Source organism: Malania oleifera, chromosome 7 (assembly GCF_029873635.1).
Source record: "Malania oleifera isolate guangnan ecotype guangnan chromosome 7, ASM2987363v1, whole genome shotgun sequence".
NCBI classification, from domain to species: domain Eukaryota; kingdom Viridiplantae; phylum Streptophyta; class Magnoliopsida; order Santalales; family Ximeniaceae; genus Malania; species Malania oleifera.
This window is the reverse complement of record NC_080423.1, coordinates 27,235,387-27,253,695: the sequence shown is the minus strand read 5'-3', so window position 1 is coordinate 27,253,695 and position 18,309 is coordinate 27,235,387. Positions and strand designations below refer to the sequence as shown.

Genomic DNA, 18,309 nt, shown 5'->3' with positions numbered 1-18,309 from the left:
AAAGCTAACACCCCCTGATCCATGTCTAGCTATTAACTATGGTACAAAATTATCATTGTTTACACATCATTTGTGTAAAATACACATTTTGGAACATTATAATTATTTAATTTTATTTGTATGATTTGTTAGTATTATTTATTTATTTACTTACTTATTTCATATATTTTAAAATATTTTGAAATAATGATATGACTGTGTTGTAATCCTTATGTCAACTAGTTGGCTTAAATTATGATCCTTGGTTTAATCAACCCAAAAATTGGTAATGATTCTTTTACTAGTTTGATTTTCAAAATATTATTTTTAATTGATTAATTTTCCCAGCTTAATTCATTAAATTGATGTCATTTCTTGATGTATCTTATCACAATTAAATGAAAGGGTAAAAATGTCATTTTAATAAGATAAAAATTTATTTATTTTTTCACTTGAACTTGATAGTTGAATAACTATTGACTAATAAAAGGTTTTTTATACCCACAGAATTAAGTCTCAATTTTTTATTTTATTTTTATTTTTTATTTTTTTGTAGTTTTCAAAATGTGAGGGGTTGGAGTGTCATATTCAAAAAATTCAAGAGGTTATTATTGAATTTTATCCAAAGTCTTTTCTGTTGATCTTATAGGTCATGCTCGATTTTGATTATGAAAAATACTCATTGTATCTAATGGGTATTTGAGGTTATGTGCAGGAACCTATATTGTCAAGATCATAATGCACATGCACATGGAGCAAATGAAGATTGAAGACCAATTTATATTCAGTGCTGTAATATATATTTCAATTGCAAAATTAGTCTGTAATAGTTAATTAGGGTCTTTGGTTTGTAATAAGCACACACACATCACTTGCATGTTTTAATACGTAAGCTCATAATACAAATGACCGTAGAAAGACCTTAGGGTTTCTCGGTCGACCGACACCGGATTTTTTCGGTGTCTTTAAAAAGACCCAAAAATGATCATAGAACACTCACCATTGCACCTATGAATGTTAGACACTTGAATAGGATTTGTGTGAATCATAATAGGACCAAAATGCACACTTTGTACACTTTCGGTCGACCAACCTTGGCAGTTCATTTTGCCCCAGTCGACCAAATCCGGCCTGGGTCAACAATTTGACCTCAACCCGGTTGACCGAACCCCATAGTTCATTTGTGCCCCGGTCAACCGAACCCAGGTCCAGGTAAACGGTTGACCAATGTCCCGGTCGACCGAACCATTGTAGTTCAAATCCCCTGGTCGACCGAGACCTCCTGACGTCAACAATTTGACCACTTGGTCGACCGAGCCAAAATTGAATACTAACTACCTGGTCGACCAAGGGTCCTCGGGAGAAATCCCAACTGTCTGGTCGACTGAACCATTCAGGTCAAAATGGCTTGGTCGACCGAATCTCGGAAAAATGGAAAAATCGCATCGGACATACTCGTCCAGTCAACCGAGTCCCCAATTCAAAAATGGCTCGGTCGACCGAACCATATGAACTTCGGTCGATCGAAAAGGTTTCTAGTCGACCGGACCTCTCGGGTTGCCCTGATTTTTTATCGTGGTTAAAATATTTTAAATAAGATTAATTATTTTAAAATAATTTAAAACTTTCATAATTATTCTCAATAGGTCTCTAACGGTTATATTTCAAGGGATGTCTATAAATACCCTCTCATTTGGGATAATTAGCATGGGATTAGCTACTTTGATTAGGAGAGATTCTCTGAAACTCCCAAAACCTATATTACTCATATCTAAGCCCCAACCCTCATACTTACCTTATCATACTGATTAAACTCTTTGTAAGTTAATTGGGTGTTTATTGCAATAGGTTTGCTCTCCTATTTGTATTTGATTGATTCTATTTTTACGAGAACTAAAGCGGAGAATTCTTAGGGGGCTTTGTTCATAAGCCTATCCTAAGAAGACTCGCCTAAGCTTCTGAGTATTGCATTTGTGTTGCAATTTCTTAGGAAACTTGTATTTGTATTTGGGTTGCAAAATTATTTTCAAAACATACTCAAATATCTTGTGTTTCATATTTGATATACTTGTGAGAAGATATTATATTTGTGATATTAATCTTTGTGCAAAAGTTATTTACTCACATATTATTTGCTGAATACAAAGATTACACATCTTTTACAAACCAAGCATATACATGATCTGATCTACGTGACTGAGATATCACACTGATTAATATACATGAGACTTGCTTGATATCTTTGTGTGAACACCTTGGCTGAATATTTTGTGATACAAAGATTGCTTGATTGATACTCTCACGCACTTATTACACTGATAGTAAATATATATATATATATATATATATATATATATATATATATATATATATATATATATCTGAGAGTTGAGATATTGGACCACATTGAGCTTGCATATTATATCATATTGTGGTGTATGTAATTGCGTATAGTTGGGTACACATCTACTTTGCTTGAAAGCAAAATCAATGTTTCGTTTCATTTATTGAGCAAAACTGTTGTATTCCAGGCATGGGCCTGAAGAGGGAGACTAACCCTAGAATAGTCCTAGATTGGCTTAGACCTGGTTAGAAAAGCTAGGTGCGTCATCTTGTTAAGGTGTGTAGGTTGAGGTCAGCCCCACTAATTGACCTGGTTAAGGTTGAGGTCAGCCCTGTGCTAATTGACTTGATTGTAATTGGTGCCGCTCCACCCTTAAGTAAGCTATTAGTGGAATCCTCGAGCATGCGAGCTAGAGGCGGGAATGTAGGCACAGTTGGCCGAACCCCGATAAAATATCATGTGTTTGTTTATATTTCCGCACTTTATATTTACCGCACGTGCATGTTATTATGTGAATGATGCACTTGATTTAAATTTCCGTATATTATATTTATCAGCGTATTTGGAACTGCATAGAAAGACCCTAGGTTGTAATATTTTGCTAACATCTAACTCAACCTAGGAGAAAAGTTTAAAATTCCAATTCACCCCCCCCCCCTTGGAAATACACCAATTCTAACATTTTCTCCATTTGGTTATGGGCACATGGAATGAGGAAGTTGAGAGGCATTGGGAGGGTTTAGGTTGATACGAAGGCTCAAAAAGTTGAAGGAAGTAAGTATTGAAGAGATGGAATATTGACGTTTATGGAGATAATATATATTTTTAGAAGGATGACATTTTGGGAGATTTGGAGTTGTATAAGATAGAGGAGGAGAGGTTTCAAAAGGAGGAGTTTAAGAGAGTGGGTCTAAAAAATGAGGGCATTTTTAGGGAGGAGGAGTTGGAGGCAAAAAAGAGGAATTTTAGTGGGTGAGATAGAGTGTGTTAACTCATAATTTTTTTCCCCCATACTTTAGCTAATGGTAAGAGTAGGAGTGTTATTAGGGAGTTGGAGATGCGGTTTAGTCATGTTTTGATAACAAGGGAGATCACTGATTTTTAGGCAAATCTTTTTTCTAAGGGGATTGGGGGTAGGCCTATGATTGAGGGGTTGATGTGGATTCCTAAATCTATGAATTAGCAATCTTGGTTAGAGAAACTTTTTGACAAAACTAAGGTTACGAAGGTAGTGTTTAGGATAGATTGGGATAAGGTTTCAGGTCCCCATGGTTTTAGTATTACTTTTTTTATTGTTGGAAGTGGTTAATTGGAGTGGATTTAATGTTGATTTTTAAGGAATTTTACTTTTTTTTGGGGGGGGGGGGGGGGGAAGAATATTAGATCAACCTACTTTTGGTGCCTAAGTTCAATGTTGCTAATTTTTAGCCGACTAATTTGGTTACTAGTGTGTATAAGATCATTGCCAATGTGCTTGTGAACAAACTAAGTTTAAAAGGGGAACACAACTCAGACATTTCTCCTAATTTCCTCTTTAAGACTTTTGACAAGCATAGTGACTGTGTGATATGTCTCTTCTTTAAAGTGTAAGTTCCTTATAATGGTCAATATAGGTTGTCACAATAGAGGTTTTGTTGGGGATGTGACTCATATTCAAAGTGGGTCACATGTACTAGAGAAAACTACATGAGGCAAGGGACTAAGAGACAGAAGCAAAGTGTAGCCATGGAGGGCAAACCATCGACGGTTTGGTGTGTAACCGTTGACAGTTTCAGGTGGTAGCTACAAAGAGTTTTCTTCTGCTCCAAACCGTCGACGATTTCTGTCGGCGCAGATCACATATTTTCAAATTAGGGGCTTATAGATTAGGCTTATATGGAGGATTTTCCTTTGGGGGATCGCTACATATATAGTTTAGGTTTACTAGAACACTTCTGTATGCATTAAACGTTATATAAACATCATTATGTAACCCTCTTGGGGTGTGAGACATTGATCATAGTGAAACTGAGGTTGTTGCTCCCATGGACGTAGGCTATTGCCGAACCACGTATATCTTGTGCTTTTTAGTTGTGTTTTTTATTCTTCTTATTATTGTTTGATTGCTTCTTGAGTATATTTCATCATTGAATGATTGCATTAGTGGTTGTTGATTGTTTTGTGTTTGATTATGTGCTTTCGCTGCGCATGTTTAAGTTGAACGAATGTAAATAAGTGGTACCAGAGCTATTGGTTCAACAATGGTTAGGGTCTCTTCAATTAAGTTTGATGTGAACAAGTTTGACGGAATTAGTAATTTCGGGCTTTGGCAACGGAGAGTGAAAGACTTGCTAGTGTAGCAAGGGATGGTGAAGGTTTTGTATAGAAAGAAGCCAGAAAAAATGAACGACACAAGTTGGAAGGAGCTTGAAGCAAAGGCAATTTGCACAATCAAGTTATGACTGGCCGAAGACGTGTTGTATCACGTCATGGATGAGGACTTGCCGTCGGTAGTTTGGTTGAAACTGGAGCACCGATACATGTCCAAGTCAATTTCAAATAAGTTGTATCCTAAGCAAAAGTTTTATTGGCTTAAGATGGTGGAGGGTTCAGACTTGGCTCAACATATCAACACATTTAATCAGATTAGTGATCTAGGATGAGTTGATGTGAAGTTCGAGGAGGAGGACAAGGCGTTGATGCTGCTGAATTCCCTACTCGCGTCCCTTATATACGAGAATCTAGTTACGACGTTGACTTGGGGGAAAGAAACCCTAGAGTTGGAGGACATCACGAGTGCATTACTGGGGTTCCATCAAAGGAAGAAGGCCAGTGATGAGGGTCCACATAGTGAAGGGCTTGTGGTGAAGGGTAATCAGGATTGTGGGAGAAGCAAATCCTGGAGTGGACCGAGTGGTAATAAAACTCAGTCTAGGAGGAAAAAGGATGTTCATTGTTTTGAGTGTGGGAAACTAGGGCATGTGAAATCGTAATGTCCGGAGTGCGAGAAGAGAAAGACAAAAGCTTAAGAGGGTTCGTCAAAATCCTTGAATGTAGTTGAAAAAGGGGACTCACGAAGCAGTGATGGTGAGATGCTCACTGTTTCATCAGGCTCAGAACGCCTCACGGATTCTTGGATCTTAAACTCGGGATGTTCTTTTCACATGACGTCCAACAAAGCCTAGTTCACCACTTACAGATTGGTGAGCCCTGGTTCCGTTCTAATGGGAAACGATGCGATTTGCAAAGTTATCAAAATGAGAGATATCAAGATCAAGATGTATGACGGTGTGGTAAGGACGTTGTGTGGGGTAAGGTATGTACCCGATCTATAGAAGAACATGATATCATTGGGTGCTTTGGACTGTGATGGGTATAGTTACAAGTCTAAAGGCGGGACGATGATGGTGTGTGATGGCGTATTGATGGTGATGAAAGGACAGAGGATAGCAAGGAATCTTTATGCACTGCAAGGTAACACAGTTGTAGATGAAGCTACAATTGAGAGTTCTGAGTCAAGAAATATTGTTTTGTGTAATGGAACCACACACAAAATGGTGAATATTCTTAACTATATTGGTGTGGATGTTTGGGGATCGGTGAGGGCAGCATCAAGGATTGGAGATGAGTATTTCGTGAGATTATCATGAAAGGTCTGGGCTATCTCATGCGGCACAAGTTGGAGATGCTTGCCAAGTTAGTGTAACCTGTGGCTAAGGTGGAGTACCAGATTGGGAGAGAGTTCCTCAGGTCAGATGTTGGATCTGACTACGCTAGTGTTCAAGGAGTTTTGTAAGCAAGGCATGGTGTATGCAAGGCTTGCAAGGAACTTCTGGGTAAAGTCAGCGAGTATGGCATGTTTCTCAGATAATTGATCTCCAAATGTATCACTAGATGGGAGAGTTGTAGGAGAGGCTTGGACTAATTACGTGGTAGACTTTGGAGGTCTAGCTATGCACGTTTCTAGTGAGGTGGGATCTAGGCTTGGTGTGATGTCTAGACGATGCATCCATCTGGTATTTAAGAAAGATGAGTTCAATCTGGGTGATCCAATGGCAAATAGGGTGGCGATTGGTGGAGACATGACTTTAGGTGTTAAAGCCATAGGACAGCGTACTCAGGTAAATGAAGAGAAACGGGTGCCAGAAAGCTACAATAGCAACAATGAGCATGTTGTGTAGGTGGAGTTGGAGACTCAGGGTAGAAGTGTAGAGAGTTCTAACTTAGGAGACTTGCAGTATCACTGGATAAACTAGAGCAAAAAGGAGATTGTGATGCAGGTGGAGTTTTAGACTCAGCATAGAGATGACGTTGGTCATGATACAAAGAGTTCAAACTTGGGAGACCAGCAGGATCACAATGGGTTTAGAGGCACTATCAGGCCATCGCCTAGGTGTGATATGATGTTTTACGCCACAATTACCACCAGGAAGGATCCTACTACCTTTCAAGAGGTAGTGCACAGCCAGAAGAAAGGTAGATGGATAGGTGCCATGGTGGAGAAGATGGAGGTACTGTATAAGAACAATACGTGGGGGGTAGGTGGTGCTCCCATAGAGAGAGAGGGAGATAGGTTGCAAGTGGGCAAGTACTATATTTTTTTATGTGAGTGACATGCCGATTGCTGGAAAGGTTCCAACTGAGGTAAATCAGTCGGGGACTGTTGAGAATGGAAGTTGACATAAAGGTGTTGAGTGCTGCAAGAGTGTTCTTAGGTTGGAGATTCACAAGGTTAAATTTACAGGGAGATTGGGATTATCTAGGGGTGACTTTGTAGTCATAGCTATGGGGAGATTGGTGTTACCTCAGGGCAGCTGTATGGACAAAATTACATGGAGATTTTGGTATCTCAGGGTGGTTTTGGGGATCAGGTGTTGGTGAGGTTTAGCATTGTTACTGTTAAACCGGTCACCAGTACACCATTGGTGAATCTAAGTAAACGGTTTACCACTCAGTACTCAAGGATGAACGGTGATGTTCTAGTCATGTCAAAGGGTTCCTACGCCAGTTCAGTTGTGTACTTTAGCGGGCAACAAAGGGTTTACTCAGTTGTGAGGTTCGCAGATGAAGACTACACAGGGGGCTTGGATGACAGGAGGCTTGTAACGGGGTATGTTTTGGGAAGGCCTAATTGTTGGAAGTCCGAGGTACAGTCTCAGAGCACGTTAGTTACAATTGGATCGGAGTTCTTGGCAGAGGTTGAGGTTGCCACGGTAGTATTGTGGTTCGAAGGATTGTTTAAGAAGTTGGGTGTTTAGTTAGGTGAAGTTCCTGTTACCACGATCAAGTTCAAGCGTGGCTTGGACTTGGTTTATGCCTCCGGGTGTTAGAAGCGAGGCAGGTCCTAATCTATAGGCCCGAGTGGAGCAGCAATTATGCTTTCAGATTTCTAAGATGGTGAATATTTGCCAAGCTAAGTGACGTGAGGTACCAAGAGATAGAAGCAAGGTGCAGCCATGGAGAGCAAACTGTCAACGGTTTGGTACGTAACCGTTGACAGTTTCAAGCAGTACTTGTAAAGAGTTTTATTCTGCTCCAAACCATCGATGGTTTCGTCGGCACATATAATGTATTTTCAAATTGGGAGCTTGTAGATTGTGCTTATATGGAGGATTTTCCTCCAGGGGATCGCTACAAACGTAGTTTAGGTTTACTAGAACACTTCTGTACGCATTAGATGTTATATAAACATCATTATGTAACGCTATTGGGGTGTGAGACATTGATCATAGTGAAACCGAGGTTATTGCTCCTGTGGATGTAGGCTATTATCAAAGCACGTAAATCTTGTATCTTCTAATTATGTTTTTTATTCTTCTTATAATTGTTTGATTGCTTCTTGAGTATATTTCATCATTGAGTGATTGCATTAGTGGTTGTTAATTGTTTCGTATTTGATTATGTGCTTTCGCTGCACGTGTTCAAGTTGAATGAACATCAACATGTTTGTTTATGGATTAACAAAACAAATGATTTATTTGCAACATAGCGAGAAAAAAACTTCATTAAAGAAGGAAGAATGTATGAAAAGGAGAATAAGAAAAATGTGAAAAACTGCTACTCTCACACTACCGATCTCTCTGTAAATCCAAAAGCACAACCCTTAGTGTAATCAATTGTAGCAGACAAAAGTGAAGCCATATGATGAATCCAGTCCAAAATAATAATAATAATAATAATAATAATAATAATAATAATAATAATAATAATAACATTTCATCTTATTCCCTGTAAAGGTACATGCATCCTGTTCCAATCAAATTCCTTACAAAATTATAGAAATCCCACATCTCTACAATGCTTAGATATCGTTACTCCTACCAAAACTTGTTAAGGAAATAACCACCAAATATGCCACTCATTCTAGCTAAACCTAATTCTCTTCAAATAAACGACACAATTTTCCCCAAATCCTCCAAGTGAAGAAAAAAGGATTGGTGGATTTTGAATTGCCAAAAACATAAATTGCATACATTTAGAGATCAAGCGTTTGAAGATCTCCTACTTTGCAATCTATTAAGAACAACCAACCAAATAAAAGCCTTAATTTTAGAGCGGATTTGGGCCTTCCAAATACTGAGATGAAGTAGAAAAGGGGTTATCATGAATCAAATGCATGTTAAAAAAAAAAAAAAAATTCTTTCCTAGAGAAAACCCCTAATGTGTCTAAAACCCATGACTGGATGTCCTTATTGTTGGAAAGACGACAACCCTCCAAAACCAACAAAGAGGATACCTCCTCCATTAAGAAACCTACAAAAACGGAAATCTCAAGAGAGACTATACCTATTAGGTATCAAAAATGAAGAAATGACATCATTATGCACAAGAGAAAACAATATACATTAGGAAGTGAGAGGAAAAACAGTAAATCACTCAATGAAATGCCTTACCATAAGTGAATACAAAAACCATTACTCTCAACAATTCCCCTTGCATAATTAATCAATCAAACAGTATTAAACCCCCCCAATTTAATTAATTAATAAATTTAATTATTTTGAAAATTCTATCCAATTCCTAATATGTTTTGAATTTGCTAGTGTTGGTTGTTTAGTCCCATCTATGGTGTGTGTGAACTTCTCATCTTTAGTAATTCAAAGTCGATCCTGGCTATTTGTTGATAACACCAGCATTGGTCATTGTCTCCTTTTATAAATCATAATTCGTTCTCTCTATTTTCTATTAAGGGATGCATTATACTTGTGTATTACCTTTTGTTGTTTCTATCACATGTTTGGCATAATTTTGTGTCTTGGAGTAAATTCCATTCCCATAAATCAAAACAAATGTTTGTCTTTACATCACTAGCCCATAATCTAGCAAATACTTCTTTCCAACCTTTTGTATAACAAATATGTCTATCTTTAAATTTTATTGACATTGAAGTACAAAACTTCCCAAATATGAAGTAAGAATTTTAGACATCGTGTTCTATCTTGGAGTGCAATTTAACTAAAACATGATAATCACCTGGTGTTTATATGGTGCTTCATATTTAAAAGGGGCCCCTTTCCTTTTTCCTTTTTGAAACAAAATAAATATAGACTTTTATTTTCTCTGGGAAAAAAAAAAGTTTTAAAGTTACTATTCCTTTTAAGCAAATCCTCTTTGTTTCATAGATTATTTTTTGTTCATCTTGAATCCTTATTAGATGTTAGTTATTGAGATCTTACCTCATTGTTTTTGGAAAAATAAAAAGACGAACCTATTGAGATTTTCACTTGTCCGTTATTTATACATTATTTTAAATTCCTTTAATTGAAAAGAAGTGGACCTAATTTATTTCTATAATATTTATTGTTTGAGTTTGTTTATTTATTTATGGTTCTTACAATAGGTCATCAATGGACTTGCAGAACATTCCATTAGAACCCCACTGCCTCTCACGATATAAACCTCATCAAAATCGTCTTCAACTCAAGTTACTCCTATAACTCAATGATTTGATTTGGAGGGAGGGAGGGAGGGAGGGAGGGGGGGAGAGAGAGAGAGAGAGAGAGAGAGAGAGAGAGAGAGAGAGAGAGAGAGAGAGAGAGAGAATAATAAAAAAATAATCAATCACACCAAACCACAAGAACACAAGCAATTTTTTACGTGGAAAACTTCCCCAGTGTGAGGAAGAAAAACCACGAGACCTAGTCTAGTTGAAACCTCCACTATCAACCAAATAATGGGTGCACCAAATCTTCTCTAATCACAATTAGAGATTACAAATATATCTCATCAAGATATCAACAATCTTGGCAAATACAAAGAGAATTGGAGAGAATATACCAAAATCGTGGTTACTGTTCACGGGCAAAAATCCTAACTCTCGACCTCAAAATCCAATCTTCATCGTTCAGATTGTAGCTCCTTGAGTCATGAACTTCTCCTCCAAATTTCAGCTCGATTAGACCACAGATGAAGTGGGATCGAAGTCTTGATAAAATTTAGGCAGCATGAGAAAAATCACGTTTTTCTCTCTCTTTTTTTTTTAGAAGTGATGACTCCTCCCTTCTTCCCTCTTTTTTTTATAAATTCCTTTAGGTTATCACACTAAAGTATTGGAATTTGGGCTTTTAATAAAGCCCACTTGGGTTTTTCTCCACATGAAAGGAAATAACCCAACAAATCTCCTCCTTTCTGACTATGTGGAGGGAATCGCCATCCCGGCGATCGAAAAAAAAAATTCAAACTTCTCCCTTGGTAGTGTCTTTGTCAACATATTAGAACCATTATCATCAGTGTGAACCTTCTCAAGTTCTAGTAACTTATCGTTCAACGCATCTCTAATCCTATGGTATCGTACATCAATGTGCTTCGATTTTGCATGGAAACTGGAATTCTTATCAAGATGAATAGCACTCTGGCTATCACAAAACAACACATACCTCTTTTACTTGAAACCAAGTTCTCTCAATAACTTCTTGCCCATAGCAACTCTTTAGTCGCTTCCGTTGCTGCAATGAATTTTGCCTCTGTCGTAGAAAGAGCAATACACTTCTGAAGTCTCGATTGCCAAGCTATAGCTCCACCTGCAAAAGTAATCAAATAGCCTGAAGTAGACTTACGAGTAACCACATCCCTAGCCATATATGCATCTGTGTAGCCAACTAACAATGGTTGTCTATTTCCCAAACCAAGTCTCAAATTGGAAGTGCCTCGAAGATACTTCATGATCCACTTCACTACATTCCAGTTCTCTCTTCCCGAATTTGACAAGAATCGGCTAACTATACCAACGGCATAGGTTATATTTGGTCTTGTGCAAACCATTGCATATATCAAACTTCCTACTGCTGAGGCGTAAGGAACTCTTTCCATGTCTTCCTTTTCCTTATCTGTAGAAAGACATTCCTTTGTACTTAGTCTGAAGTGGGTAGTAAAATGAGAGCTAAACACTTTAGCTTTGTCCATATTGAACCTCTTAAACACTTTCTCAATGTACTCCTCCTGTGACAAATATAACTTCTTGGCACTCCTGTCACGATTGATTCTTATGCCAAGAATTTTCTTTGCTGGCCCCACATAAAGCTGTAAGAAAATAAAATCATCATCATAGAATTTCTGAACAAATACATAGTGATCAAAAGTTGTCTTCTTGTAGCCTTGCTCCCCCATAATAGACTCAAACTTCTTATACTACTGTCTTGGTGCTTATTTCAAACCATATATGCTTTTCTTCAGCTTGCACACATAATCCTCTTTCCCTTTCACTCTGAAACCTTCTGGCTGCTTCATATAAATCTCTTCCACCAAATCACCATGAAGGAAGGTTGTTTTCACATCCATCTGCTCAACTTCCAAGTCAAGACTAGTTGCTAAGCTGAGTACTATACGGATCGATGACATCTTTACAATTGGAGAAAAAATCTCATCAAAGTTAATACCTTTTCTATGACCGAACCCTTTTACAACCAATCTAGCTTTGTACCGTGGCCGTGAAGAGAACTCATTTGGCTTCTTCTTGTAAATCAACTTGCTCTCCAAAGCTCTTTTTCCTTTACGTAACTTCACCAACTCAAAGGTGTGGTTATCATTCAATGACTGCATCTCATCTTGCATAGCTTCAACCCACTATGTCTTATGTTCATCTTTCATGGCTTCTGCAAAACACTGGGGCTCTCTCCCATCAGTCAATAGCACATATTGTTTTGTTGAATACTGAGTGGAAGGATGTCGGTCTCTAGCTGACCTCTTGGATGGAATCTCTAGTGGAATCTCTAGCACTATCAACTGCTCATCAGTCTCAACATCTCCCTGAACTTGTGAGGGAACATCTACATCACCTCTACCCCGGTGGTCATCCTAAACATCATTCTCAACTTGAGATGGAAAATTCTTCAAAGGAACTTGATCCACATCAGTCAAACTATCATCCTGCTAAGACATAGATTTCTCCTCCTTCTCAATATCCTGAATCGTTTGATCCTCTACAAACACGACATCTCTGCTTCTCACAATTTTCTTCTCAATTGGATCATAAAGCTTGTATCCAAACTCATTTTGACCGTAGCCAAGAAATATATACTATCGCGTTTTTTCATCAATTTTGGACCTTTCATCTTTTGGAATATGCACAAATGCTTTGCACCCAAAAACACACAGGTGATTATAGGAAACATCCTTACCCATCCAAACTCAATCTGGCACATCAAATTGTAAAGGAACATAGGATATAAGATTCAACACATGAACAACAGTGCTCAATTCCCCCCCCCCCCCAAAAGGATTTTGGCAACCGGGTTTGTGAAAGCAAATATCTCACTCTCTTAACCAGTGTTTTGTTCTTCCTTCCTACCATGCCATTCAATTGAGGAGTTTTCGGAGGAGTCTTTTGATGCCAAATGCTCTGTTGTCTACAATACTCATCAAATGGATTAGAATACTCTCCACCGTTATCAGTCTAGATGCACCTCAGTTTCTTCCCACTCTGTCTCTCAACTAGGGCTTGAAATTTATTTGAACTCAGCCAACACTTGGTCTTTTGACTTCAATATATACCCACAACTTCCTTGAATGATCATCTATGAAAGTCACAAAGTATCTGGAGCCACCAAGTGTTATCGTCTTTATAGGGCCACACACATCCGAATGTACCAAATCCAGTATCTCTGATTTTCTCGAATTAGGGGAATTCTTGAAAGAAACTCTGCTCTTCTTCCCTAACAAACAATGAGTACACCTTTTCAGAAGTGTACTTTTTATTCCACATAGTAGACTTTTCTTCCCCAGTAGAGCTAATCCTTTCTCACTCATGTGAGCCAGTCTCTTGTGCCACAACTCTGTTGTACCATTATCCTCCATCAGATTAACTATGTCATTGGGGATCTTTGCTTGCAGAATGTACAATGTATAGTGCTTCATGCCTCGAGCCACAACCATAGCACCCCTGGTAAGCTTCCACTGGTCATCACTGAAAGTGCTGCAATACCCTTCATCATCAAGTTTATACCCGCAAAAATCAAATTCAAACGAATGTCAGAAATATGTTTCACATCTCTAAGAACTAAACTCGTGCCATTATTTGTCTGCAAATACACATCCCCAATTCCAATGACTTTAACGAAGCCATCATTTCCCATATTTACTGTTCCAAAGTCACCATATCTATAGGATGTAAAAAAATACTTTCGAGATGTAGCATGAATGGAGGCACCACTGTCAATCACCCAACTGGTCTCATGGTATGCAACATTTATCATCTCATCATCATAAACAATGAGGAAGTCTGCAGGAGCGGTGGTAGCAACTCTATCATCATCATCATCTTTGTTATATCCATTCTTCGTTCCCATCCCTTTCTCATTCTTGTTTTCTTTTTTCAAATTCCTGTAATATTTCTTGATGTATCCTTTTTTTCCCGCAATGATGACACTCAACATTAGCAAACTTGTTGGACATGCTTATGTTATTATCTTTGTTCTTCGGACCTCTGCTATTACTTCTCCCCCTCTTTTATGTAACCAAGATCTCTGACTGTGAAGAGGAACCCTGTGTTTTTCTTCTCATCTCTTCATTTAGAAAACAACTCTTAACCATATCCATTGTGATTACACCTTCTAGAGCGAAGTTAGACAATGAAGTTCTAAGCGTCTCTCACGAGTTCGGTAATGAACCAAGCAACCATAACCCTTGTATCTCATCATCAAAGTTAATACCCATTCCCGTCAACTGATTAATAATTCCTTGGAATGTATTTAGGTGATAAGATAAAGGAGTCCCGTTCTGGTACCTCAAATCCATCATTTGTTTAATCAGAAATAACTTATTATTTCCAGTCTTTCTAGCATATAACTGTTCAAGCTTACTCCATAGAGAACGTGCATTTGTCTCTCCACTAATATCATTCAAAACTTTATCATCTATCCACTGCCTAATATACCCACACACCTGTCGATGTAACAAAGTTCATTCCACATCAGGCTTTTTTTCTAATTTTTCAGCACTACACACTGGTAGGTAATAATCTTTCACATAAAGAAGATCCTTCATTTTTCCTTTCCTTATGTGATAATTTGAATCATTGAGATTAATCATTCTACTCGTATTTGTTTCCATAACTCAAACTGTCAACCTAACAATTTGTCAACTTGGCTTTGATACCACTTTGTTGGGAGAGACATCAACAAACAACCATAACGGAATAATTATTCTCCCTATATGCAAGCAAATATAGTGTATCTTTACTTTTATACGTGCTAAAAATAATAAGAAAAAGAATCAATCACACCAAACCACAAGAGCACAAGTAATTTTTTACATAAAAAACTTCCCTAGTGTGAGGAAGAAAAACCACGGGACCTAATCCAATTGAAACCTCCACTATTAACCAAATAATGGGTACACCAAGTCTTCTCTAATTGCAATTAGAAGTTACAAATATATCTCATTAAGATATCAATAATCTTGGCAAATATAAAGAAAATTTGAGAGAATATACTGAAATCGTGATTACTATTCACGGGAAAAAATCTTAACTCCCCGAGCTCAAAATCCAATCTCCACTGTTTAGATTGTAGTTCCTTGAGTTGTGAACCTCTCCTCCAAATTTCAGTTCGATCGGACCACAAACGAAGAGACATCAGAGTCTTAATAAAATTTGAACAGCATGAGAAAAATAACATTTTTCTCTCTTCCTTTTGAGAAGTGACGGCTCCTCCCTTCTCTCCTATATTTTTATAACTTCCTTTAGATTATCATCCTAAAGGACTAAGCTTTGGACTTTTAATAAAGCTCACTTGGGCTTTCCTCCACATGGAAGGAAATAACCCAACACTCAATTCAAATGAATTGCTTTCCTAGTCTTTAACATGTGCATGAATAATAGCTTCACTACTCTAAAGGGTCAAGTGGTGACATATGATCACACACATACAACTTCCTTATTATTTGGAATTTTAAACATTGTAAGTAGTACAATGATGACAAAAAGGGTTTTTATACATATTTAATTTGAAACTTAATATTGCTTCATTACATATTTTGACTACTATCAAATCGACTATTTTAACATGAGAAATATTAAATATACACATGTATGTCCGAATTTATCCTACCAACGTGTTTCAGGATAAAAGAATAATAGGCTCTAGACTTATGCGGGGCTTGGAATCCACTCTGGCGTCTTATCAAAATAATTAGGTGGGATAGAGAAAATTCCAAGATATATATATATATATATACTTTTTAACTTTTTTATATATATATATTTGCAAACAAATTAACAATTGTTGTAATACATGATCTTTCAATTGTGACTCTTTGTGATTGTGCCGCATGCTAATTTTTCCTTTGTTTTATAAAGAATCGGAGCTGTACATCTTACAACATGAATTCTCACAAAATAATTGACTGGGTTGTGAAATTAGAATCCCAAAAAATTAAAAAATTAAAGAATGAAGAACGAGAAACCCAATGCAATGCATCTTTAGTTGCCTCTCCAACTGTGATTTTTGCTCGATCCTCACAGCTTACGTACAGAGGGGAACAGCTAGCTATGCATGCAGTATGGTTGCTTCTTTCTCAAGACGATGAACTAGTATATCCAAGGCTTCCTTCATCCACCAGTGCCCACACGCTTTCCTTGCCTCTTCCACACTCATCTGTACTCCATAAATAGTAATACCCCCAATTAATAATAATAATAATAATAATAATAATAATAATAATATTGCAAAGCTTATTTAATTTTGTTCAACAATATTAAATATAAAAGTAAATCTTTTGGAAGTCCTTCGAATTAATTTGTGCTTACCCATTTCCTCTGGCGAAGATTCTTTTCTGGCCAGGAATTGAGTTCCTCTTCAACAAGCAGAGGGAACATATGCCCCTCATAGTAAGTGCCATGACTCTTGCTCTTGAACCTCCATTGGCCCAATTCCCCCTGCATAATTAATTCATTCAATCAGTATGAATTCCCCAATTTTAAGACTGATTAAAGTGCGTGCTAGAGCAAAACCTCAATAGATGAGATGGACATGGCTTGTTGTAATTATGCATTTAATATTTTATGAACCCAAATGGGAAAGCCCTAAATCCATTGCCAAACATAAGTGCTTTCACTGCTTTGAGCTACAGCTGCGCATGTACTTTTATATTTAAGAAATGGGAGAAGTGAAGGAAGAACTAACTAACCTCAACAGTACCCTTAACTCCAGCTTCCTCGACTGTCTCCCGCAACGCAGCCTCTTCTTTCGATTCATCTAATTCCCAACCTCCCTGCTTATATATTCACTAATTTATTAATATGACAAAGGGAAAATGAAAAAGATAAATGCAATATTTTATATATATATTCATTTCTAGAGAGAGAGAGAGAGAGAGGTCATACCTTTGGAAACAGCATCCCTTTATTGGCATTCTGACAAGTAACAAGGAGAACTTCAAATTCACCGGCCGGCCCGTCCCCCATCTCCACGGAACTTTGTTTGCCTTTGTATCTATATGGTATACATCTGCACATACATATTTCAATTGGATCAATTTAAACCAATGAGCTCCAGAGAAAGAGAAGAGATATCAGAGAGAGCTCAGAGAGAGAGAGAGAGAGAGAGGTACCCAACAACCACGCGCCCACCATTAGTGGTGTAGCGCTGCATATGCCTTCCTGTGCGAGAGAACAACACAACCATCTTTAATTAATTTTTCCTCTTTACTTCAATTTGCCCGGAAAATTTATATATGCGGGCGGAATGGAAAAGGGGTGGAGTGATTTGATTGGCAGAAAAGAAACTGAGTAAGCTTAATTGGTAGCTTGCCGCAGTACGTACGTATATATATGTGTGTGCTCTCTTAATTAGATCAGCAGCTGCTGTGTGCTCCCAAAAATCAAGCGCACAACCAGACACACACACAAAGGCACCATGCTCTTACGTTTATATATATATCTGTGCATACAAGATGAGATGAGAGATGAGAATAAGACAGAAGGAAAGAAAGAAAGTAGGATGGGGTGGGCAAATACGCGGGGCGCGGATGCGCCGGCCGAAGGAGGAGGAACGCGGGGCCGACGAGATGATGGGACGACCTGTTCCTTGTCAACTGTCAAAGTTGCACTTAACAGTTTGGGCCCCGCCGCCTTTTGGCACGAGCGGTGGATGGGCTCCAGTTGTGTCGTCAGACAAGCGTGGAAGCTAGGAAGGAGCAGGAAGAGTGGTGGTGCATCAAAATGTATTTGACGCCACATGTTAAGATGACACCACGTGAGTCCGGATTGATTCGACTACTGCACTCGCGAGAGGATAAGATCATGCCATTTCAGATTCTGCTCGTAGATGCTGAAAGTTAAACTTGTTTTTTTCTGTCACAGTTGGTGAAGATGATGATTACTTATAATTAATACAAAAATAATAATGTTTTAAGTGTACTTCAGAGGTCTTTTCCCACACTCAAATTAGGATTAGGATCAGGATCGAGTGGGTGTGAATAGGTAGAGAATCATGTAGGGACTCTATAATGGAATCTCATCCTTTTCAAAAAAATTCTTTTCTTTTCGTGATAGCAATATTCTTTTGTATTTA

At 37.9% G+C, this 18,309-nt stretch overlaps 1 protein-coding gene across 1 annotated transcript; it reads right to left on the bottom strand.

The window, feature by feature from the left end:
• Positions 1 to 16,057: 16,057 nt before the first annotated feature.
• Positions 16,058 to 18,094, bottom strand: LOC131159402 (nudix hydrolase 18, mitochondrial-like). The gene is made up of 5 exons (XM_058114288.1): positions 17,348 to 18,094; positions 17,121 to 17,244; positions 16,925 to 17,008; positions 16,545 to 16,673; positions 16,058 to 16,392 (listed from the first exon to the last, which is right to left on the bottom strand). Exons 1-5 carry the CDS (start codon positions 17,419 to 17,421, stop codon positions 16,285 to 16,287), a joined length of 519 nt encoding a protein of 172 aa, XP_057970271.1. The 5' UTR covers positions 17,422 to 18,094; the 3' UTR covers positions 16,058 to 16,284.
• Positions 18,095 to 18,309: the final 215 nt, after the last annotated feature.

Bases quoted from the DNA above. Each gene is read 5' to 3' on its own strand.
- LOC131159402 (XM_058114288.1), bottom strand. From the start codon at position 17,421: ATGGTTGTGTTGTTCTCTCGCACAGGAAGGCATATGCAGCGCTACACC. The intron at 17,245-17,347 runs GTACCTCTCTCT...ATGTATGTGCAG, and splicing joins GGTGGGCGCGTGGTTGTTGG to ATGTATACCATATAGATACA. The intron at 17,009-17,120 runs GTATGACCTCTC...ATATATAAGCAG, and splicing joins AAGGGATGCTGTTTCCAAAG to GGAGGTTGGGAATTAGATGA.